The following is a 25,276-nucleotide window of genomic DNA, read 5'->3' as shown; positions in this document are numbered from 1 at the left end:
AATGTCCAAACGGCGATCTACATCCGGATCGTAAGCTACCTATCATGTATATATTAAAATAGTTATTAAATCGTAACCGAGTAGTTATGTTTTTGCGATCATTTTATGAACAGGCGGTTAATAATAAAAATAAGGAATAAATATTTTCTGTATATTTTCGATACTAGCTTTGAGAATACAGTATGTATTAAGGAGATAGATAGTAATATGAATATAAGAATAATAATAAAAAATATATAATAATAATGTCTAAATTGGATACTGTAGACTTTTAGAGACACTTCAAATCAAATCAAAATATACTTTATACAAGAAAGCTTTAACAAGCTCTTTTCTTTCGTTAATCATCAAATTATAGAATTATATTAATATAAAGCTACCATCGGTTCTGAATGTAGATTAGAGAAGAATACTTCGTCCATAAGCCAGATTGGAGTCACCCGCGTTCGGTAAGATAATTTCTCACTGTTAATGGCCTCCTGGCACTTGAGACACTCGTTCTAAACCAAGATTGGAGTCATCCGCATTTAGTGATACCTTCTTACTTTGAAATCACAGACTTCCATTCACCATTTATATATATATATATATTAAAAACATATTTTAAAATTTCAATTCAAAAGTGCTTTTGAGAGACTAATCGAATAAAGTAAATTTTGTCTTTGAGTTTAAAAATCAATATTTATCATGATAATTAATTATTTAAACACGTTGTGACAATTAACCTAAACTACATCTGTCATTATTTTTCCCCTTTATCTTAAAAATGGTGATTATACCTAACTTATTTATAAAAATAAGATTATGCATATTATTCATTTTAATTCCAGTTTTCGTGTCTCATAAAACCTCCAACGTATAAACAATATATCCTAATTCCGAAATAAAACTAAAATCGTATCGTAGTTTTGCGTAAAGCAAACCGACAAAAGTTACCTCTTTATCAGAGGCGGATTTCACTATAGACCAAGAAGGCCCCTCCTACAGCGTCAAATTTGGTGACATTTTTTTAGTAGTCGCATCCACTGTGAAACCAGACATCAACATTTAAACACTAAAATATGTGTCCATAGTATTATGCAAAAAATACCGGTATGAAGATTCTGATAATTGAAAAAATCAACTAGTAGGCACGACAACCTTCCATCGTCCTAGGGCAACCAAGGTACGCAATCCGCCCCTGCTCTTTATATACATATGTAGTTTAGTAGTAGATTAGTATGATGGACAGCGAACCGATGTAATTCTATAGAGAGTGTGGAGGCACGACGTAGTGAATAAGGACAATACCCGTAATATTGAAAAAGATTTTCATTCACAGATTACTTCATTTTCATAAGTTCCAGAGAAATGAAACACAATAATATACAGTCTCTTATATTTTTTACACACGCATACAAAACATACACATATCGAATTTAAGTTTTAAGAATTTTTATCAATGTCTATTAAGGCTAATTTAACCTTTGTCAACAAGTCACTTACAAGAAACCATTTCAAATGATTTATTTGCTTTAGCCTCGTGGATCGTATTTGTTTACATCTGAATTAATTATATCATGTGAACTATTATATTATTTCTATAAATATATATTCATTTTTTTTACAGCAAGCTGTAGAAAGTATTTTGATATATATTGTACGAAACAAACTGGTGTTCTTAACCAGTATTTTTTTCACTCACAGCCTTTATTTATTCATTTCTCAAAGTATAAAAAAATATAAAAAATAATTTTTTTATAGAATGTCATGAAATCCGCTCAAACCTCATTTAATGTAAGTATTTCAAACAACAACAGACGAACGCTTAGAAACTATAATCTTGTCTGCTAAATTATAATATATTTCATTAATATAACAATGTAAAAATATTGACGTAATTTGATTAATTTTAAATATCATACACGTCAACCCCACATGATTATTACAAACGATTTGAGCAAAATATTTCATATAAGTATACATAATATATAAGTCAGGAAAGTGTAAATGTAACAATGAAAAAGCATTTACACGTTTGATCCTTGTTTATGATATGATATGAAAATGATTGCCTATGTGTTCCTTCCTCAGGACAATAGAATAACATACATCAATAATCTTTTATAAATAAAAATTAAATGATCATAATTTGTACATGAAAGTTTATCATTAAATTCATACTGTTTACTATATTCATAGTTTTTCTTACATTAATTCTAAACTAATTTATATTAAAAACATCTACTTATAAATATGTATATGAAAATTCATTTAAAATTATAATTGTTAAATATAATAAGGCACAATTTATGTACGAATAAGTACTTAAACGAAAACAAAACTGATATATTGAATGAAAAAGTCATTTATATTTTATAATTTACGATGTATATAAAACTTTGAAACCAACCAAAAGAAATTTCGTGTGCAATACCACAGTTACTCTGATTACATGATTCTTATTATGGCAAATAGTTAACTAAGACTAAAAAACCAAACCATACTATAACCATACATAACAGTCTACTTAGTTTGGTTTTTGTTAAATTAAATATGTATTACGCCTTTTTGACGAACCCATATGAATTCCAGTTGTTAATGTGGGGAAGGACATCATTGATGACGGGGTACCAGTCGGCAGCGCCGTAGTCGATAGCGTCCAGCTCGCCGCCATAGTCGCCTGGCAGATGCGTTGGTGCGATGTGTTTGTGTAAAGACGCCATCTTCGAGCCGTGGAAGAAGATCTAGAAATTATACCAAAATACATACAAAAATTTGAATTACATATATGTTTCACGCTGTTTGTTTTCTTATATTAAGTTAAGATTGACTATTTTTTCACAATTTTTCTTTCATAATGATCATTTTTAAATCGTATATATTAAAATATTTAAAAAAATATATAACAAATTACACCGCAATCAATAAAATCTATAGTTTACTTACTCTGGTCTTTAGTTTTTCACGAATCAAAGGCTTAAACATTTTCCATACGACATTGAAAATCATAGGCTCCTTTACAAAATGCACCTCTTTTAATCTAAGAGGCATAGCATCTTGAATAAAAGTCAGCAGACGTTTGGAGAACGCCGGTGTAAGCCCCATTGTCTGTAAAACAAAATTTATGAGTTTATACTCATACACACCCAAAATATAATAACACATACATACATTTCTAAACAGATAACAGAGAAATAAAAACATAAGCATCTTCAATCATCAATAATGTTAATACCATATCATAATACCAATCTATAAATTACATTGCGTAAATGGTTTGGTAAGGATGCGTCTCACAATTACATTTTCTTCCGAACGGAAACAAATATATCCTCGTATGATTTTCCTTTACTACAATACACGACATGAATCGTAAAACACATTAAGTACTTGAAAATCATTAATATGCTTGCTAAGATATAAAATCCGCATTTTCAATATCTCTTCCACGAATTTTACCTAAGGTATAGTAAAAATTGTATTGATGTTCTCAACCTGATGCATGATGCTCAAACTGGTTTTATCTTACATTTTACGAAAAGTTAACCTGCGAATACAAAAACTAGTATCTTCCGGAATTTTGGAAACAAGATTCTGAACAGTTAAGAAGGAACAAAAAATTTGTATGTACAGTTTCTGTAAAATTCGTAAAACATTTTGCGTTCATTCCGAAACAATTCGCGATAAGTGTGTTAACTAAGATTGAAATCAATTCAAGAAATCGTGATAGTATCACAACGACTGATAAACATACAACTTTCAACGTACATTACAAGAAAGATTTAAATATTGGCCGAAGAGGAAATCAAATAAAAATAATATTATATTAGTATTGTGTTGTAACATAACTTTGATTGGTTAATTAGACCGACTTATCGTCATTATAAAATTTCTTTCTTATCATTTGATTTATTAACCTTTGGTCTAGATAATTTCAATAATTTCTGACTATTGCTTTGATAAAAACAATTATTTTAATAACATGTTGTTATTTTAATTCTTTATTTTAGATGTTTTGATTTATCATTCCAAGTAGGTACTTACAAACAAATATTATAATATATATTGAAACGTTTCAAACAAAATTAATTCTAGATTGTGATAAATAACCCATCAGTTTTAGTTGTAATGAAGCTAAAATATACTAACAATTAAGATAAACCGACATATGTAACACAAAACCTAATTGCGGTGGACTCTTAGAGGCCATTACAGATCAGATAAACAAACTTGAAAGGGTATATATTTACAAAGAACAATTTGCGTCGTCCGTTTGCGTATGTCCTTCCTTTGTAAAGGAAATAACGTATCCTACTCATTTTTGACAATGAACGGAAGTTTACCTAAAATATTTGTCTATCATGTGTAAACGATACATAAACCGAACTGCTTTAAATATATTCAGAACAAACACAATTCAGGAAAACCGAAGATATTTGACATGCCATATGTTTATTAACAAATATTTCGGTTTCATAAATTACTCGGAAGACTCTAAGCCTACTTATGCATGTATATTTTGAACAGGCACCACCATTTTTACAGTGATACCCTCATCAACAACAAATGCATCATATTTTGAACTAACAAATGCATCATATTTTGAACTATCTTTGATTTTACGAATTGTTTTATGAAATACGTGAATTAGGTGGACGAGCAAATAGCCCACCCGATGGTAAGTCAGCCCATAGCACACATCAGCACATTGGCACTGTAAGAAATATTAACCATTCCTTACATTGTCAATGCACCAGCTATCTCAGGAACTAAGATGTTATGTTCCTTATGCTGTTAATTATACTGGCCCTTCAAACCAAAATACAACAATTATGATAAGTATTGCAATTTGGCAGTAGAATATCTGATGGGTGGATGGTACCTACCCAGACGGGCTTGCACAAAGCCCTAAAACGAGTTGTTTAAAATTGAAACATAATATTACTATATCAGCTTTTCAGAATCTATTTTACCAATAAGCACAGCAAACGGTTTAATGAAATATATTGTAAACAAATCTTTTTAGGGATACGGACAATATTACTGACGACTCTGACCACGAGATAACACTAAAGAAAAGACTATACATTCAAGGAATACGAAATCATTCCACAGCCTCGGACGTGATGCTCCTTGAGCCAAAACCTTGCGTTACGATTTTCCTCTCAATACAAAATTATATACATACAATTATAATATATATGTACATATTTTAAAGATACCTTTTCTGAAATATTAACAGAACATCCCAAGTGAGGAAGTCGAGTTATATTCGTTAATGATGTATCGATCGATAATGTTCAAACAACAATAACAATTTAGACGTGATCTGCATATATAAACTCGTATTATATAGAGTTTCTATTACAATCAGGATTTTATTATACTTAAACGTAAGGTCAGTCGAGTTCTTTATTGTAATTGACTTAACTTATCACATATTTTGATTATCGTCTCTATAATATTGAGAAATCGGATTATGCTGTATTACTGAAATGTTAATAAAGTATAATTCGACATTTATTAAGAAATAGGTAAACGATATTTTTTGTAAATAAAATGTAAAATGTGTTTTACTTTACTATTTAATATGAAAAGACATCAAAATGTGAAATACAGTGATTAATATTATCCAGAAGAAAACAAAGGAAGTTCCATATTCTAATTTCTGGTCTTGACTTCATTCACGAAAAAAAAACATCAAATATTAGATTTGTAAAACTTTTATAATTAAGTATATTTGTAATCTGCAATAATGTTTTAGCGATTTAACCGGCCATTAACGCTAAATATATTGAAGTACTGTTTAGATCACTTTAGTAATATTATCCTAACTCATCGAATTTACTCTTACTTTACTACTTAACTCTTATTGAATTCAGAGAGTTAATTTATTCGTGTCAACATTCGAACAAGTGGGAATATTGAATCAATATAGTCTAAATTTAAATCGATACAAAATGATTTTTAATTTACAAAATTGCACACACAAACATAATTAATGATTTCAATGATTGATTATAATAGATTTTTTTTATATAAATCAAACACCTGTCCTTCGATTACAATTATCACTATATGTAAATTGACATTGTCATGATTTCAAAATACCTCACTTTTAAAGATAACATTAATCGATATTTTTATTAATCATTTATAAGTAGAAGTACATAATATCGGTAAGTCAAGGTTAATGTATATCAAATCCTGCTTGGAAAATTATATGAACCCAATTGTTTTATATGCATTGCGTTAAAATCAAAATTATGAAAATTATCAACGAATATTTTATTAATTTTGGCCACAAATATACTACACTCATTGTATAGCAAAATAAACAGGCTAACGAAACATCTACCTATTTTAAAAGACTAATATATAACTACATAGAAAATAGAGTTGAAGATGACGATGAACAATGACATTATACTGGCAGATTTCGACTACAGCGATCTTTCGTCTAGCCGAACTGTGCTAATCTAACACAGCGAAGTGCACACATATATGTGCGCAAACACCGTCTTATTCCGTCACTCTCATAATGGGATGGGATGTCATATCTGACATGGGATGACACTTCCAAAATGAGTTTAGTTGCAGATCCGACGCCTTCACTAACAGCATCCACAATCCGAGCTTCTACTGAGAATTTCTCAACAGAAACATCTAATAAAATGTTATTGGCTCAACCCGGAGTTTGAACCCAGGGCCTCGGAATTTGCGGCCATATAATCTAGCTTATACTATACCAACATAAAGTAATTTTTTTTATATAGAATAGGTTATGTCACTTGTGCCTGTAATTAAACTGGCTCATTCACCCTTCAAACCGGAACACAACAATACCAAGTACTGCTGTTTTGCGGTAGAATATCTGATAAGTGAGTGGTATCTACCCAGACGAGCTTGGACAAAGCCCTACCACCAGTAAATATATATTTAAGGAAGTATTAATATTTTTAACATTTCAATTACATTATTTTTCATCATTATAATTATATTCAAACTAGACCAAGTAGAAGAAGTCAAGGCACGTGCCCTATTAAAGTAATAAATCTAATACACAAGCGTTTTGTAACAACGCAACTAAACGATAAAGAGACAATGGAGAGTCTTTGTACTATACGTATCTTTGTTTAATATGCTTACTTTGTCATTTCTGTACTTTGCTTCTACCTTCTACCAAAACACTTTGTTAAGGACTCGTGAGTCATAACACCCAACGGGCGTTGTTTTTAAAAAAAGAGACACAGACAGCTCAGAACAATACACTGCTAATTACGTATTGTCATATGATTTTAATATAGTATTTTTATATATTGTATATTCAATTTATACATTTATTTCATGTAGTTTACTACATCTATATTTTTAAGACAATGAACTATACAACTACGTACTTACTTATCGTACGCATTATAATAAAGTGTTTGAACTTATAAATAAGAATTTCAACAACACTCATATCCTCACACATGAATATTTTGTAATCAGCATGCGTTAAGCGTACGCGCAGTGAAAGCGAAGTTAACAACATTTTAATTAAGAATCAATGATTTTGGTATATTTAATAATATTTCGCTAAGATGCTTTAATTTTTAATTTAAATTACCATTATGCCAATTTGATCAATTCTTTATGTAAATAAATAAACAATGACCTTCAAATGAATTCCTGAAAACAACACTAGCGTGCCAAACCTTCGACGCAAAGAGAAACATATCATTATTGGCAAACTAAAAATAAGGTTAGGTACTATAAAAATGTTAAAATAATCTTCTTTCTTTCATTGAGACTCTTTAATATTAATGTATTTAATATATAATGCTTTATGCCATTCACTTTAATTTCATTAATTTATATTAATTATATTTATTTGTTTGATAATTAGTTACGATATATATGTAATATGAATCAATGTAATCAAATATGCGAAGTGTATCCGATTTTGCACAAATATACTTCAAGTTGTTTTAGTAAGTTTAAAGCAATCATATTATATCATAACATGTATAATCGATCTTCGACCGTACCTAGTCCTGCTACCCACCAAGGCTGTAGCCAGAAAAATCATACGTGTTCGATAATTTATAGTTTCGTTTTCAAATAATTGATTAAACAAGCTATGCAAGTGTGGTCTTAGTGTATTTTGAAATAAACTCGTAAAACTAGAATTAAGATAGAGAAAGAAGAAGAAAATATATACATAGCAAAATTTCATGTTTTACCCGCGCGTTCCTTACACGCTTATTTCTATGCTTTTTCTATCTACAAAGATTAAGCAATATGCTATTTTATTTTTATTTTAATTCTCTAAAATTTTCAACTATTCTAAAGAATATGGTATAGTTCTTTTAGCTACAATATTATGATAATTAATACAAACAGCTGTCAATTGTTTTTCCATAGTCCTCTTTTCTCAAAAACGCCGCAGCGACTTTTTTAAGAATAGAATACATGTTTGAAGTATGGGTGGCATGCGCCAGGAGATGTGGTTTTTCAAAGAAAGAAAACTTAGTATGTAAAAATAAATGTGTTTTACAAACAAACTCTAATGGAGCCCTACATTATAAAATAAGTAAATATAATTAGTTATCTAATGTTTGTCCAATAACCTATAGCATACAACACTACTTTAGCAAAAATACATACAATATTTTATTTTTAATTTTGAACTCGATTGACCAACCAAACATTTACAAACATAAGTATAAAGCAGATATTTAAGATATTATAAAAATACAAATGTTATTTTTAATGATATATAGGAGAGTTTTAATATTAAAACATTATCTATTAAGATGACATTATCTATTTTTGTAACCTAATACTTTTAAAGTAAGCAACAATTTTGAAAGCCTGAATTAAGCAAAAGTATCATATTTTATTTATTAACAGATAGCACTGAATCGACTATATTTATATTTGAATTAAAAATATTACTACAGGTATTTTTAAATAAACAAATGATATGCATAGTATGAACATAGTAATAAAAAAACAGTTGCAATTGTACATACCTGACTCCAGCCCATGTTATGGAAATCCATGATAACGACAGTTCCTCGAACTTGGGATTCTGGCTCTAGCATGGCCGCCTCGTGGATCAAGTAGAACAGCTTAAACAACTGGTCTGCGGACACTTTCTTTGGGTCCCATGTACCTAAAAAAATAGTTAGCTTAACAAATAACCGTATGAGAACGTATCATAATTATTAAATTATACAATATAGACTTATAAAAATTATGTTTTCGTATAGTTATTAATTTTTTGCATGCATAAATATTTAAAATCTCTAAAATATTTGATTTCCTATTCAACATTTGTCAACTTTGTTGTAAATTATAGTAATAATATTCACACACATTAAAGTAGGTGGTATATAACTGAATAGATCATTAATGTTAATATTTCTCTGTATATATTTATTATCAAATAAAATAATATCCGCTTGCTGCATGCTAGGATTATTTTTATCGCTATGTTATGCTCTGTGGAGATTTATCAATTAACTTAAAGAGAATCATTATACTCTATGAGTGATAGTATAGATATAAAATGAATTATACTACAAATGTAATTATTATATTTTATCCAAAGGTTTTCGTCAGATTATCTTCTGATTTATATATTTCTATTTAATTGAAGGCTATGTCAAACTCCAAGTAATATCTTTACTCCTACCTCCAACGCTGACAATTAGAACTCTCCTCCCCTTATCGTCGCGGCCCTTCATGACATTCACGACTTTGTGCTCAAGAAAAGATTCCTTTACGTGTTCAGGTAACAGGCCATCCAAAAGACATGCATTTTCACGTTTGAACTCAGCCACTCGTCTCATCTAAAATTTAATAACATAATTTAAAACGGACTTTACTGTGAAGTAATATAACATTCTTAATTTCATATGCAATTTTGTAATATGGGTTCAGTCAGATATTATTATTATGTAATTATTTTTTTATTCTAACTTAAATATATTTTTACGACAAAGGTAAGGTAGATCACATAATGTCTACTAATACATTTTTAGCATAAATCTGTCATAATAAAACATAGTTTATAATCTAAATTAAATAAAAATCATGTTTGCCCTTCAGAATAATCCTTTTCTTTTTCGCGTGTCTACTTAATTGCTATGTGATTGCAATCAAAATAGCCTCATTCGACGTCCTAAGATTACACCCAAAATTGTTCTGCCATTATTGTAATATTGCATAAATAAATTGAAACGTGTTTATAAGTTTTGATAATTGTAATAACAGCGATACCTCAACAACAATATGTATAATGTATATACTATGTCGAACTAATAACTTCTTTGCCAAAAACCGAAATTCGATAAGTTATTTTTTTTAATTTTACGCTTATGTTATTTTTAGAACATTATTCGAACAAGAATCGACAATTGATATGAAGTCTATAATGTGATGTTGTTATAAGATTGTTATCATAATAAAGGAACCGTTTACATTGCTGAACAAAACATAATGTCTGCCATTTCCTTGTTACTTACGATATTATGGAAACTGAGCAATCATGAAAATTTCTTACGATATAATTTATTATATTCAATTTTATCGCACACAAGGGTATTAAGGTAAACGATCAAATTTTCTCTTATTCATGTAACGTATAAGCATTGCTTTAGGAAAATTTATTTTACAAATTTTTAACAAACCTACGTATAAGCTAGCAAATCTTATTCTTCAGTTTATAGTACGTCTAGCTAATAAAAAGTATATTAAACGTTCATGTGTACAACTCAAAAACGTCGTAATTATAATAGCTACTTACAACTATGAATACGAAGCTAATTTTAGTACGTAATCAATAGAATTATATGACAAAACAATTATGTATGTAATAGGTATGCAGCACCAAAAAGAAAAAAAACGAATAATATTACTTTTTCCTTGAAATTTTTGGCGCTACACAAAACAAAAACAACAAAATAAATTTTATAAGTAGGACACTTCGTTTGCTAGATACTCGTATGCTAGTTATTAAGCAAAATATATAAATCTCTAACAATAGGTACTGTTGCGTAGGAATACAAAATGACCTTGAGCATATGCAACTTAAGTTTTATAATAACATTGCTGCCGTATTCAAGACGCAAAGTCTGATCGGCATGAATTACTATGGTTACCCAAGAGACAGGTTAACGTCTGATTGCGAATAAACTAGCAACCAGTGAACACGTACTCTTCCGTGCCTTTTACTAGCCAGTGTGGGGCTTGCTTAATCGTATTCCCGTTAATAATTGTAAGTGTAATTATATTAACACTAGCATCGTTTCTATACATAATAGGTAAATATAATAATTTCAAACAGATGTAGAGATAATAATTAATAATTATGTTAGTAATAATGATATAATTATTATTCAAACAAAATTATTATGAATTTTCATATATACTAAAGAGTCGATTCTGAAGATTTTTTTATCTCTTATATAAATAATAATAAAAAGATAATTAATGTTAGTACAATTAATTATTCATTCATGCAACGCCTTACCGACCTGACTTGAATTTCACCATCAATCTTCGTTATACATAAATAATGTGACGAAATTAAACATTTACTGACTAGCAAAATTTGAACGATCTATAAAAAAATAACTAGTTACAATTTAGTGAATGGATTTAATTTATAACTGTCTGCCTTCGTTAATTTATCGACTTTATAGTATGACTTTTCATACGTTTTTATAACACCGTTTAAAGTAATCTTTACGAAACACTCAAAGCCATGATGATTTAGTCAGTGCATTTACGTTAAGTTCTTTATACTCATAATTTTTATATGCGATATTTTACTTAGAATATATTTAAACTTATACGAACCAAATAAATAGAACATTGGCCATTTTATTCTATTTACAGTTTTTGATAATATAACACATTTAACTAAAATTTAACTATTACATATTCATGTGTGTATGTGATAACATAACTTTTGCAATTTGATTAGATTTATTTTGAATAAAAAATTACAAAAGAAAATTACATATTTATTATTTTTATCATTTAAATATTTTCTTTGTTTTAAATTTCTAATTTATTCGTCTGGATACCGGATCCGAGTTATCAGACAAACCTCGGTCAAATACTATCAGAAAGAGATAAACAACAGATAACATTATAAGTGTACAAAGTGCACTAAACTAATCTTATTTGTTTGTTAAGATTCCTTAATTGGTGCTTATCTGTTGCCTAACACATTTATTGCTGATTAAGGTCGATAGAGGTTGGTTGCACTTTTATTGCTAGGCACTACACATTGCTGTCTAGGTGTGTGACGCGGAACAAATTACAATTAAAAAACTTATTAAATGTAATCTTAAACAAACTAATTCGGACAAATAGGCATATTTTTATTGTATTTTAACTGTGCCAACAAATTATAATTATTATTATTTAGTATTCTAAATTGTATTGTCACCAGCAACAAAAGTAGAAGCAACATATCAGCTCAATTTTGAATACTGGTTTGAAATTTAATTGCAAGATTAAATTCAAATATACTCACAGACAACGTTTGCAAAAATGGTATGAAAAAAATTATTTATGATAGCGTTCTTTATTACAAGTAAATATTTATTGTAGCATAATAGTTTTGTTCTGTTAAAGGAGCTCGTTACGAATGGTCCTACTAATGACTAAGTAGGACCTTGAAGGTAATTTTCTCCAACGATTAATTCAACCGATAGTAGAATATGTATTGCGAATCTTTCGTATGTTCCAACAGCCAATTGTTTAAGTATAAATGCATATTTTAAAAAGTATGTTTTCTATTACAATTAATTAAACAAGATTAATCATTAAACAAGAAGGCAAAATGTTTATTATAATATGTAACATAGATTACATAGACAACAATAGCGATTTACTATCTTTTAAGCATTAAAGATACATGAACTACTGTTTCTTTACAAATTTGTCATTCAAAGACATACTCTGGAAAATAAATGAAAAAGTCATACGTGAATGAGTACAGAGATAAAGTTGACAAGTTGTTATTTATAAACGCTGATGTCACACCAGGGCGATGCTGATAATTTTATCTGCTGCTGATATGCAATGCACTTTGACATTGCCCCATTAGCCTATCTTCGGTCTGTTGTTTCTATCCTGAATGAAACCCGAGTCTTCTAAGTTCAACATTTCGTGCAGAATGCAAATATTTAATTTTTAAACGCCTCAAGTACACATTCATTTAATAATAAAATTTAAAGTCTCAGTTCTTACAATAGTTAGTATTAGTTGTAGTATTAATATAAGCTTTGATTCTCAATTTATATTTATCCAGGTAAAGGTTACATTTCATTTTAATTAATTTAGTCCAAAGTGCCAATTCAACATGGTCGTATTTAATATAAAAAAACTTTAATTTAAATTTCTGTACCTATTGTTGTAAAATTATGTCGAGAGTAAAGTTCGTAGGATGTACAATGGACTGTGTACCGTGTTTGAGTAATGATATCGATATAACTCGCTATGTATAAACACAAAGTCGCTTTAACTGCGCTTTTAACAAAAAATGTAAATTAAAAAATAAGTTACATATTTTAAATAGTTTGAAATTACCCTTAATTATTTTATGTCTATTTTATTTACGATCATAATTATTATATTATTTATTATTATCAATCACGTATAACATGAAATGCGTAAAAAATCAACTGAACTATTGACATTGTTTTGGTGACGATAAACATGCAATCGCAGTAAAATTTGGTTAACGACTTCTAAAGCAGTGTGAGTAAGTAAATGTTAGCAAGATATTAATATGATTTACATTTCCCTCTTTAAAGTGAAATTAAAGTCCGGTTCAGTCATGTCTCTCTCATACCCTATAATATACAAGAAAGTATGAAAGCTCTAACTTTCTATCACATTGAAAAATAATAATTTGCATGTATCCTAAGCTTAGTGGTTATTGTGTATTTACTTTTTTAGTTCTATTAGTCTAATTTTGTTTTTAATACTATATACATACAATATCACATCAAATTTAAATCATACCATTAATATTATTAGTCTGTCTAAAATTAAAAAAATGTTCGAATATGAATACACGAAATATTAAATAAATAAAAAAAAACTATTTACCTACATAGTTTTATGACCGTCTAATCCTAAAGTGGATGGGCCCATCATCACAGTTATTAAATATGCTGAAGATTGTACCAAGTAACTGTAATAATTAACTTGCATATATAATAATATATTAAGTTCGCATCAAACGTCTGAACCAAAAAAGGTATAATTTATAATTAAAATGTGTCGCAATTTATCGTCTGCTCCTCTATAGCCTTATTACATAGCTGTGAAATACATTCTAGTTTTGCAGTTATGTCATATCCAAAATATAAACGATAACGATAGAGGTCTAGGACGGGCCAATCGGATCGTAAACGCTTGTAATTGAAGCGTTGCTCAAACTGTAACGTCATTATTCTTAAGTTACGCAAACTTCTCAGCGTACGGGTTACTTTTACTTATACAGTTTAAGAAATCTATAACTTATTTATAATTATTAATCCATAATTCAATGCTAATTTATTAAATCAACAGGTACTCACCAGTGCCATAGCGCTTTCTGGATACCACTTGCAAGGGCGCAAAAAAATTGTGAGTAACTCATCGTCCTCTCCAAAATATAAGTCTTTATTTTCCTTGAGAAGCTCTTTCAACCTTTCCATGGCTTCCCGAACCCTCTCCGGCGTTTCCCTCAACTCTTTCTCAGCAATCGCCTTAGTCTCCTCTGATAACTCCACATTTCTTTCAATTCTAAATTCATTGGAATTCATCTTGCTGTACCTGTAAAATATAATCATATTAATTTTCATAATAAATTAAGCTAAAAAATTACTTGTGACAATTTTTTTATTTAGTAAAAAGTATATGACAATATGGTTTTATTTGTTTATATAGCTTACACTGTTTTGCATCTTTCACATTTTGTTTATATTTTATATTGTAAAAAACACGCACAAATTAAAACGACAAAGTTACTACTTTTCTATAAGATAACATTAAATAATTATAATTAACACTAATTAATATCACATAAATAACCGATGACAAATACTTCATTTAGAATTTGATGTGACAGTTCTCAATTGATTAGCTGCTACCTTCATTGAGCAACATAATTATATAAAATATAAGTATTAACTTTTAACCAACTTACTGTATCTAAGATAAGTAGTTCAAAGGTTAAAGTACATTGACATCGATTCAAACATATCAGAGGCGCTTTATTGACAAGCCCGAAGTAAACAATTGTTTTGGTAAATTAACATATCGAATCAAGGGTGGACCCTTTGGTGGACCTCAAAACGGCTCCACATTTTTATATAATTATCAATAGTAACGAATGCAATATTATGGTGGGTTCTTTTTTTGTTCACAGAGACAAATAGATTTTAATAGAAAATTAAACTTACAATAAATTTAAAATATATATACCAGCCTTTTTAAGTTTAGTGATTAAATCATATTTTGCATAAAAATAATCCTACTAATTTATCGTTTCTTTATATTTAATACAATATTTATTTGAAATATAAATAATTGATATTTATTATTACTTATGAATACTGTTCACGTTGTATTCGCTTTTATAAATACTCACGTCAAACCATCAGGCTATTATGAATGTACCTATTAGTATTATTTAATATGGCATTGTCTACATAATATAAGTAATTTTATTTTAAATTATTACATAATAAACAGCTGTAATAGTTTCAAGCGTATATTAAATCTGAATTGAAATCCGGACCAATAAGGGTGTTTTTAGGGTTCCGCAGAAATGTAACTGAGAACTAATTGCGTGCGACTAACGAATACTTATCCATCTACCAGATTGGCTGTCAATAAATTTTCGCTATGATAAGCTTTTCAGGCAAAGCATTCATGTCTTATAGGCATTTTGAGAATATATTGCAATATATTTATGAATAATTACATATTTTTAAATATTTATATGCATATTATACAAAAAAAACATTTCTCGATTTATTGGCAGTTTATAAAATAAAATATTGTATAATTATGTATATTTCGTTGGCTCAAAAACATTGTCTGTACGCCTTCAGTATCTCTCAAAATAGTTTTAGATTCGCAAAAGTAAGGTCCTTCTTATTTTAATAAAATTCAATAAATATTACAGTTATTCAAGTAGAATACGGATTTTTACGGACGTTAACTTGTCTCGGTAATCACGGGATGATTGGGTGAAAATAAAGATTAGGGGTTGACCGTCTACTTTCTAAGCAAAATTTCGGAAAATCATTTTTTACTGTGACGCTGTATATTATAAAATGAAGATCTTCTTTCAATGTTAATCTTATAGTTTAACCTGTTCGTTGACATAATCAGTACCTAAGTCAGAGCGAGGCGTTTTGTAGAAAGAAAGAATTAGAGTGTAGAACGTTGACGTTGAAGTATTCGAAAAAGGATTCATAAATTCGAATTATAATAATTCCATGGATATGCATTCCTAAAGTCAAACATATTTTACAATCTAAGAATTTACAATTACGTTACTGATTTATCATAATTATTAACGATAATATATTTAATGAATTTATTGATATGCGGATTACAATTACTATGCGAATACATAAAAGGAAAGTTGCATAATGAATAACTAAACGAAACATCATCAAAATGTCTTTAGATGAATGACTACTGACTTCCGACTTCCTGAATTAAATGGCTTTAATTTTATTTTATATGTTGTACAATATTACAAGCTTTTCAATATTCATGATTGGGATAATATTTAGTTCGTTCAAGTAACAGACTCATATCAGATAGGATTTTGTTGGAGTTTGCCCGCATCCTATGTAGGTGCTTGATTGTTTTTCAGGATTCACACAAAATCTATTAATTCTATTGATCGAATCTACCGAATGAAAACCTAAAAACTTTTAAATAAAATTCCCTGTAAAAATCTTCGGCAGATATTTACAATTTTTTTTAATTATCTGTAATAAATTATCAATATCTTTACTTCAATTTGCTTAAGAAACAGTATTCAGTACTTTCCAGGACACAGATCGCTTGACACTGATTGTATTATAATATTTATTTATAAAAAAAATTAGTAAGCTGCTGAGTTTCTTGTTGATTCTTCTTGGTAGAATCTAAATTCCAAACCAGTGGTAAATTTCGATTGATTCATACCATTTCTAATATTTACAAAATAACTAAAGAGGCAACGACCATGTATTTCTAAGAACTTTATGCGGACTGTATCCATACGACACTTAATAATTAACTATATAACAGCTATAAATTACTTAAAAATTGTTGTAAAACGGTAAATTTGTAAATTATATTTTTATATACCAAGTATAATATATATTGACTTACATCATTAATGTCTCTGTTATGATCATCATGAATTTAGTTTTTCAACACCTCACATATAGTATATTTTTTATTATTTGTCGTACCTATTTTACACATTTATTACTATATTTTTCTTTTCATAATAATTGTACAATTATTTATAATTCTTACCAGTTATATCCAAGTAATAACAAAAGTGTCGATTTTAATAAATGTGTAAGTTGTATAAACAAAGAATATTCTTATAAATATTTAAATACACCTTGCATAGCAGAAATAATAAAATACAAATTAACAAATCAAACACAACACGATCGAAACTGGAAAACCTACGCTCCAGTTTGTTCACAAAATTATAAGGTTGCGGAATATTGTAAAAAAAAACACACACACTAACCTCACTCGCGCAGTGGAAACTCGCGCGCCGATGATAATAACAAAGAGGCGGGAAAACGATCGTGCTGCGTGAGAAAGAACACAGCGAGTGTGCGCGCGCGCAGCTCGGCTGTGGTTATATAGACATGTGATAACGCAGCCGCTTTGTGCCTCCGAGAGCTGATGATGTCTCTTTGTACAAAAAGGTCGGTAGGGGCGGAAATTGAGATAAGAAATAAAAACAAAACAAATCATTCTTAAATAAAATCAAATGAAACTTTTGAATCAACAACTTCGTTTTTGAATATTAATTGAATAAATAATTTACAGTCATAAATATTTATAAGAAAACAAACACAAATTTATAGTAAACTCAACAAAAAAAATAAAAAACGGAAACTCGAGGATGAATAAATGAACTAATTTTTTTTTTATCTTTTTAACCTACTATTTTTTTGTAAAGCCTAGTAACATTCATACTTCAATATCTTTTTCAATAACTAGTTTTCACACGTGGCTTCGCCTGCGTTTTAATATCAAAGTTCAATATCAAATTTTATCACAATCGGTTCAGTGGTTTAACTTTGAAAGCGTAAGAGACAGATAGATAGTCACCTACTTTTATATACGAAAATCGTGCAAGTTTATGCAAAGTGATTTACGTTACACATTTTTACGCACAGCGTATCCAACTTGAGTATTAAAACACATGTAATTAATTAGTGGTACCTACCTAATTAATTATTTAAAGTGTAAAGTTACAACTTCTTTAGGTACGATATTATCATTCTAGTACGACGCTGTGTTGTTCTATATGCATAGTCCAACTGCATGATAATTTAGTAAATAATATCAAACAAATAAAACCGAGATAACTCAGTCGTTAGAACAACTAAATTTTAACCGAATATTGTGCCGAGCTAACACCACTAAATTTTCGTATGCTTAATTGATGTTTAGAATTCATCTCGTGCCAGGCACGTGAAGGAAATCATCGTGCAAAAACCTGCATTTGTGTCATGTGAAAATCTCCTACATGTAACAACAAGCAATCCGCAAAAAAAATATATCAATATTTTTTTTAGAAGTCTAGAGAAAAGGTTAAAAGGAGTTTGTCTCTGTTATATTTCACATTTTCGGCAATGTGAACTTATTACTTGGTACATCAATTCTTTCTAAAATTTATGACACGCTCATGAACATATAAATAGTTTCTGAGAATTTATAAATTAAAAATAAGAAAATGTATTCTTATGACATATTAATATCGACGGCAAGAATTACGTTATATACCTTTTTCACGCAATGGATTCCTTCAAAAGATACCCGGCTCCTTTATGTGGGGACCGAGTTATGTGTGATTTTTACCCACTAAAACCACTGCGATGGCCGCCCTCGGCGCGGATCGGAGAGGCTGCGGGTTCGTGTTGATATAACGCATCCGCGGACCCTTCTGTGTTATGCTCCGCTCGTGACTCGGCGGAGCTCTCCTTAGTGAGCGAAGGTTATCTCGCTCCCCCACAGACCTCGCTAGTGCGTAAGGCAGCGCGAGGCCATCCCGGCTACCGTCCTCCACAGGGCCGTCTGAAATACGGACACGTAAGGACCTCTCGCATTCACAGCCACTAAAATTTGTATAACCAGTATGTGGGACTTCATAACTCTTACATATTATTTTTCCCTGCTTAGGTAAGTTTAACAATAATAACTTGTTCTTAATGTATATTGTGGTATCTTCATTTAACAAATCTAAAAAATAAACCATAAATGTAATGTAAGTTAAAATATATATTTTTTTTTGTTTTTTTTTTTTTGCTGCTTTCTATAATGTACATTTTTTTAATAGATTTTAATAATGCAAACGGTTTTAAATATCATCACATTGGGCCGAATGTAATTGAAATCAATGTAAGAAAATAATTTTATAATAAGCTACTTCTGTCCACTCCACTTGTAATCGGATCCAATGGGAATGAAAAATGGTTAAAAATAAAACAAAGTAGTTTAATATACAATTATAAAAATATATTAATTGTTTGTATCATCCATTTCATCAATTCTACTTATTGACGAATCATCCAATTCAGCGACAGACGTACTGACGCCGTCTCCGTCTGACCCCGAATCGTCTGCACTGCTAGCATCCTATAATGGAAAATAATTACGATATAAAGTGAAAAGTTAAGGTATAATATAAATTTCTTTCATTGTAAAATTAAACTATTTAGGTTGCCAAGCCTATAAACATTAGCGCTGTAAGAAATATTAACCATTCCTTACATTGCGAAACCTTAGGAACTAAGATGTTATGTCCCTTGTGTTTGGAGCTAGACCGACTCTAATAAGCCGTGGCAGGCTTATTAGAGCCAGTCCAGGTACCAAGTGAAATTTCAGCCTGTCTTCTTCGCGGGAGGAATGTCTACAACATTTCTTTTTATTTAGTTATTTCCGTTATCAGAGCTCACAATAGTGTAACTTCGATTAAAACCTTACATCAAACTTGAGGTCGGCCTTGTGCGTTGCGAGCAAGGTCTGCTTAACATAACGGAAGATGTGGTCTCGACAGAGCTGGTCGGTGTCTGGCGGCAGCCAGCCGCGGCGCTCGTGGCATAGGTAGCCGGCCGGCGGCTCTCGCGCCATCAGCTCCTGCACCTCGGGCAATTGCACGTCGCAGTACTGCAAAAATGCATAAACACAAATATACTCTTATACAACCTGTCCTAATATAATCAGAGGTGTATTTATTGTGCGATACTATCGAAATAAATACACATATTAATATATAATAAACATGAATATTGTCGGTCTATCTGTCTGTAATCCTTCAGTGTGGAATCATAAAATGTAATTGTTTTATTTGTATTTACCTGATAATAAATCTGACGTTGAGATGGAACCATTCCCGGTCGGAAGTAGACGGCTCCTTCATATACAATGTCCTCCACAGAGAGTTCATCTGTTGCACTTTTCTTAAAATTACGAATACGGTCCGTTTTTTTACAATGTACGACTTGATCACGAGTCATCACCATAGCGTGTACTCCAGCTAAAATAAAATTATACACTATATGTTTTAACATAGTATGACATACAAGTATAAAGTACAAGTGACTGACAATTGACACAGCCGAGATGGCCCAGTGGTAAGAAGGTAATTTGTGTTTAAAATTCGTCTCGTGCTTAACAGTGAAGGAAAACATCGTGAGGAAACCTGCATGTGTCTAATTTCATTGAAATTCTGCCACATGTGTATTCTACCAATCCGCATTGGAGCAGCGTGGTAGAATAAGCTCCAAACCTTCTCATCAAAAAAAAATGAGAAGAGGAGGCCTTTAGCTCAGCAGTGGGACATTCACAGGCTGTTACTGTACTGTAATGCTTAGTTGCAGAAAGGGAACGGAAAATAATTCACAGAAAAAACAAAATACCTAATTTTATTCTCTGAATTTAGCAATGTGTTTACACTTCTTTTTATGCTGGGCATCTTTAGATAAAAATTAGTACAACCTGGATAACAATTACCTGCATGTCTCATCCTAAAATCTAAAGTCTGATACACCCTCGCCCCTGCATCCTTTCTAGGATCATAGCCAAATCTGACCCACATCATCCTCCATGGTCCCTCTCGCATATACAGAGCTAGGCAAGGCAGAATTATTTTCAAAGAGGACATTTTTATTTTTGTGTGATATTTAACAAGGTTTAATGACCATATTGGTCTTTCCTCAAAGTGCTGAAAATTAAAAATTAAATTAATTATTGTACAATGCTAAATTTAAATTAAGTAATAATTGGAACTAAACTAATAAATGTAGTAAAAATACTTATATCATATAAATAGCTTTTGTAGTATTTTATTTTTTAATAAAGCAAATACACCTTTTTTGAAATACCTTTTGAACAATTTTAAACTCATTTTCCAATTGTGGATATATGGTTAGCCTAGTTGTTTTCTGTTTTAAATAATACTCATTAGGTTCAGAGGGCAAGTTGTCTGTTAAATTAAATGTGTATCGTGCTATTGGCAATCCTCTATCAACTCTAGACTTATGAACCTCATCTTTTGTAGTATTTTCACTTTCTTCTTTAACAAGATCTTTTGTGCTATACCTTTTATCTGTATAACAGTAACTTATTGGTTTATCAGATCTTGTAAAATTAAATGGAGTGATAAATGATGGAGCCGGTTGTCTAAAATATACATTACACATATATTACTATGTTAATTGTTAAAATTATAATAATAGCTATGTTACCAAAGTACTGACAATAATGTTTCAAAGTTATCAACACCCGAAGGAAGAATTTGTTCCAATATACATTCCGGTTTGTTTGTTCCTGAGGATGTTGTATTTATAGGCAAATACTGGAAGTCACACATAGCTGAAAAAGTTGTAAAACAGTCATAAGTTTAAAAGAAAATACAATTTAATTGACTTGAAAAATCTAAGGTAAGTAGCACATACATTCGAATTTATTTAATTTTTTAACCGATCCAACAATTGCTGTTGACAAAACCTCTCTTTTAACTTCATCGCCTGTCCTTATTTTCTTCACCTTTACTTTTAAAAGTACTCCAGTAGCTGGTTTTGCATCAGAATATATTTTTTTCATGTAAGGATTATCTGGATGGAAACACATACCTAATCGTTTTTTATTCGCCTGTGAATACACCTTAAAATAAAAGATACTTCAGAGATTATTTGTTCCTTATTGAATTATAAGTCTTAACAATATTCTTGTTTTAGTAAAAATCCAAGAGACCTGTGAAATAGCTTTTGTGCCTCCTAAGCACTGAATGGCTTTCTCGTCATTTTTAACAATTGCAGGAAATAAAACACAAAATAAGTCTCGATGTAGATTTTCAATATTTTCCATTATATATTCTTTGATTTAACTTCAATATTAAAATCACTTGCAATCTAAAATTATAGATTTTTTTTTCTTGTTTTTCTGGCGTTATGAACTTTATTATTTTAATAACATTATCATAACCTAAAATAAATTAAAGAATCAACATGTCAATGTTTCGCAATTGACATTTCACACTTAAGATTGACACATGACTGTCGAAACCTGACACAATATTTTGTTTTTAACGAAGTAATAGAATAATATGATTTTATTGTTTCGTTGTACATTTTTATATCTATTTGATTAAAAAAAATCTCTTAAAACAACATAGCAACATTACGTTGACCAAGAAATATCTTAGCACAAATAGTCATTTTACTGGTAGTAGGGCATTGTGCAAGCTCGTCTGGGTAGATACCACCCATTCATCAGATATTCTACCGCAAAACAGCAATACTCGGTATTGTTGTGTTCCGGTTTGAAGGGTGAGTGAGCCAGTGTAATTACAGGCACAAGGGACATAACATCTTAGTTCCCAAGGTTGGTGGCGCATTAGCGAAGTCAATTCTATGTAGTGAATGCTGGGGTCCCCCAGGGATCTGTGCTATCTCCCACACTCTTTCTTTTGCATATCAATGATATGCTCTCTCTTGGGAACATACATTGCTATGCAGACGATAGTACAGTGCACGGTGGATACCACGAAAGAGCAGTGGCTGGGCGAGCGGAAACTGAGGAGAGGCGGGAGAATCTTGTCATTGAACACGATAGGACATTAGAGCTCATCGCCAAGTGGGGTTCTGATAATCTTGTTGAGTTTAATGCCAAGAAAACACAGGTATGCGCTCTCACAGCGAAAAAGTTACCTTTTTACCCTCATCCCTCCCTCTGTGGCACACCGCTGATGATACAAAGCAAAATCGCCATGCTGGGGGCAGACGTTCGCTGCGACCTTAGTCCAGCTTCACGGAAACTCGGAGTTCTGAACAAGGTGCGGCGTTTTTTCACGCCACAACAACTGTGCCTGTTATACAAAACACAGGTACGGTCTTGCGTTGAATATTGCTCGCACCTTTGGGATGACTCCGCTAAGTACCTACTGGAGGCCTTGGACCGTTTGCAGCGAGGTGCAGTACGCATTATTGGCGACGTAAAGGTCACAAACACCCTTGAACCTTTACAATTGCGTCGCGAGATAGCAGCACTGAGCCCTTTCTATCGACTGTATCACGGCGAGTGCTCTGAGGAATTATTCTCTCTAATTCCTGCTTCCCCCTTCCTTCTTAAGTCCACGCGAGCTGGTTCTCGATGTCACCGCCTAACTGTGACATCAATTCCATCGCGCACAAAGAAATTTGGCAACTCCTTTCTTTGTCGCACTAACAAAAATGGAATTCCTTACCAGCTCACATGTTCCCCTCCTCTTACAACCCGGATTCCTTCAAACGAGGCGTGAAGAGGCTAGTACAGAACATTCTTCCCTACTGTACTGGCCGTCGTCGCGTTTGGACTCTACTACCACTTACCATCAGGTGGAGTAGAGTCATTTGCCATCCCCGCGCTTATAAAAAAAAGCAATGGTTAACATTTCTTACAATGCCAATGTCTATGGGTGTTAGTGACCACTTACCATCAGGTGGCCCATATGCTCGTCCGCCTACCTATACTATAGCAAAAAGCCTTGTTTTGTAAATTTTTCGCATAAAAAAAATCCTATTTAAGTAATATATTTTTATTACATGTATACTTCATATTCTTAATGTAAAAATTACTGTCAGCTTGTTAGGCTTTCACAGGTAAACAACTATTTTGATGAACTTCCGTATGAAGCAAACAATTGGATTCCCTTTTTAAAATTATCAATAAAGGATATATCTCATTCACTGATTTACGAAGTACATGAAAACACATAAAAATCGTGAACTTACAATTTACATAACATATATATTTTTCAATCAATTCAATGCGAAACATGCCAATCAGCGTATTTTTTATTTAGAACCAAATACGGACTACGTCGATCAGCGTAAAACGTAATATCTTTGTAACTTCACGTAATAAGGCTTATGAACCCTTTATTTAAAATATCCATATAAATATATACACAAATCGACCATATCATAGTGTCATTGTTACGTGAAATTAGATGCAAGTGCGGAAAACATTCCCAGTAAATAATTTATTGAAGACACAATTGTAGCAAACATATTTCTAATTTACTCACTGACTGGCCTTTTGTTTCTCCAAAAAGATTTTTCTATAATAGGAACAGATGAAACCTTATTGGAATCCATACCAGTTTCAGTAACATTGTCCAAACTATCTCCTAAAACTATATTATCTATTTCAGATCTTTCATCAAAAGTAAAATTTTGATTATCTTTTGTCCATTTCTGAAATAAAGACAACAATTAAATGTATTATCAATGCATAATCATATTCAACCCAATTAAGAATATTATCCCATCTCATTCTTGCATTTAATTCCAAGACTATAAATTTCAATATAATAACTGTTTGTATAATTCAATATATACTTATGGTATGATAATATAAATACAGAATAATTTATGGTAAAGGTCTAATATTAAAATATTAGAAATCTTAAAACAGAAAAAAATTAATAAGCTTGTTTAGAACGCTATCATTACATTTTGTCTATAAAAGCTTCTGATGTTTTTATACGAGT

At 30.7% G+C, this 25,276-nt stretch overlaps 2 protein-coding genes across 4 annotated transcripts; both read right to left on the bottom strand.

Annotated features, from left to right (window-relative positions):
• Positions 1-1,364: 1,364 nt before the first annotated feature.
• Positions 1,365-17,909, bottom strand: LOC126781019 (retinaldehyde-binding protein 1). Of its 2 annotated transcripts, none has more exons than XM_050505770.1 (6): positions 17,756-17,909; positions 14,577-14,814; positions 9,668-9,824; positions 9,003-9,145; positions 2,929-3,090; positions 1,365-2,726 (listed from the first exon to the last, which is right to left on the bottom strand). In XM_050505770.1, exons 2-6 carry the CDS (start codon positions 14,802-14,804, stop codon positions 2,541-2,543), a joined length of 876 nt encoding a protein of 291 aa, XP_050361727.1. In that variant the 5' UTR covers positions 14,805-14,814; positions 17,756-17,909; the 3' UTR covers positions 1,365-2,540. The 2 variants fall into 2 exon arrangements, with proteins under 2 accessions (XP_050361727.1, XP_050361728.1); XM_050505771.1 differs by lacking the exon at positions 17,756-17,909 and adding an exon at positions 17,530-17,548.
• Positions 17,910-19,736: 1,827 nt separating this feature from the next.
• LOC126781011 (general transcription factor 3C polypeptide 5) lies at positions 19,737-22,736 on the bottom strand. Of its 2 annotated transcripts, none has more exons than XM_050505757.1 (8): positions 22,498-22,736; positions 22,200-22,407; positions 22,002-22,116; positions 21,627-21,924; positions 21,256-21,466; positions 20,601-20,779; positions 20,227-20,409; positions 19,737-19,878 (listed from the first exon to the last, which is right to left on the bottom strand). In XM_050505757.1, exons 1-8 carry the CDS (start codon positions 22,609-22,611, stop codon positions 19,762-19,764), a joined length of 1,425 nt encoding a protein of 474 aa, XP_050361714.1. In that variant the 5' UTR covers positions 22,612-22,736; the 3' UTR covers positions 19,737-19,761. The 2 variants fall into 2 exon arrangements, with proteins under 2 accessions (XP_050361714.1, XP_050361715.1); XM_050505758.1 differs by having other exon boundaries at positions 22,200-22,423; positions 22,498-22,621.
• Positions 22,737-25,276: the final 2,540 nt, after the last annotated feature.

The sequence above is a fragment of the Nymphalis io genome, chromosome 3 (genome assembly GCF_905147045.1).
Source record: "Nymphalis io chromosome 3, ilAglIoxx1.1, whole genome shotgun sequence".
Taxonomy (NCBI): domain Eukaryota; kingdom Metazoa; phylum Arthropoda; class Insecta; order Lepidoptera; family Nymphalidae; genus Nymphalis; species Nymphalis io.
The sequence above is the reverse complement of the archived record's forward strand: the minus strand, read 5'-3'. Positions and strand labels throughout refer to the sequence as shown.

What these genes read in the sequence shown, in the direction of transcription:
- LOC126781019 (XM_050505770.1), bottom strand. Translation starts at nt 14,804, where the DNA reads ATGAATTCCAATGAATTTAGAATTGAAAGAAATGTGGAGTTATCAGAG. An exon ending in CAGAAAGCGCTATGGCACTG is followed by an intron (nt 9,825 to 14,576) that starts GTGAGTACCTGT and finishes ATTAAATTTTAG; the next exon opens with ATGAGACGAGTGGCTGAGTT. An exon ending in ATAACATGGGCTGGAGTCAG is followed by an intron (nt 3,091 to 9,002) that starts GTATGTACAATT and finishes TTTGTTTTACAG; the next exon opens with ACAATGGGGCTTACACCGGC.
- LOC126781011 (XM_050505757.1), bottom strand. Translation starts at nt 22,611, where the DNA reads ATGGAAAATATTGAAAATCTACATCGAGACTTATTTTGTGTTTTATTT. An exon ending in AAAATTAAATAAATTCGAAT is followed by an intron (nt 22,117 to 22,199) that starts GTATGTGCTACT and finishes CAACTTTTTCAG; the next exon opens with CTATGTGTGACTTCCAGTAT. An exon ending in AGGCCGACCTCAAGTTTGAT is followed by an intron (nt 19,879 to 20,226) that starts GTAAGGTTTTAA and finishes TTTCCATTATAG; the next exon opens with GATGCTAGCAGTGCAGACGA.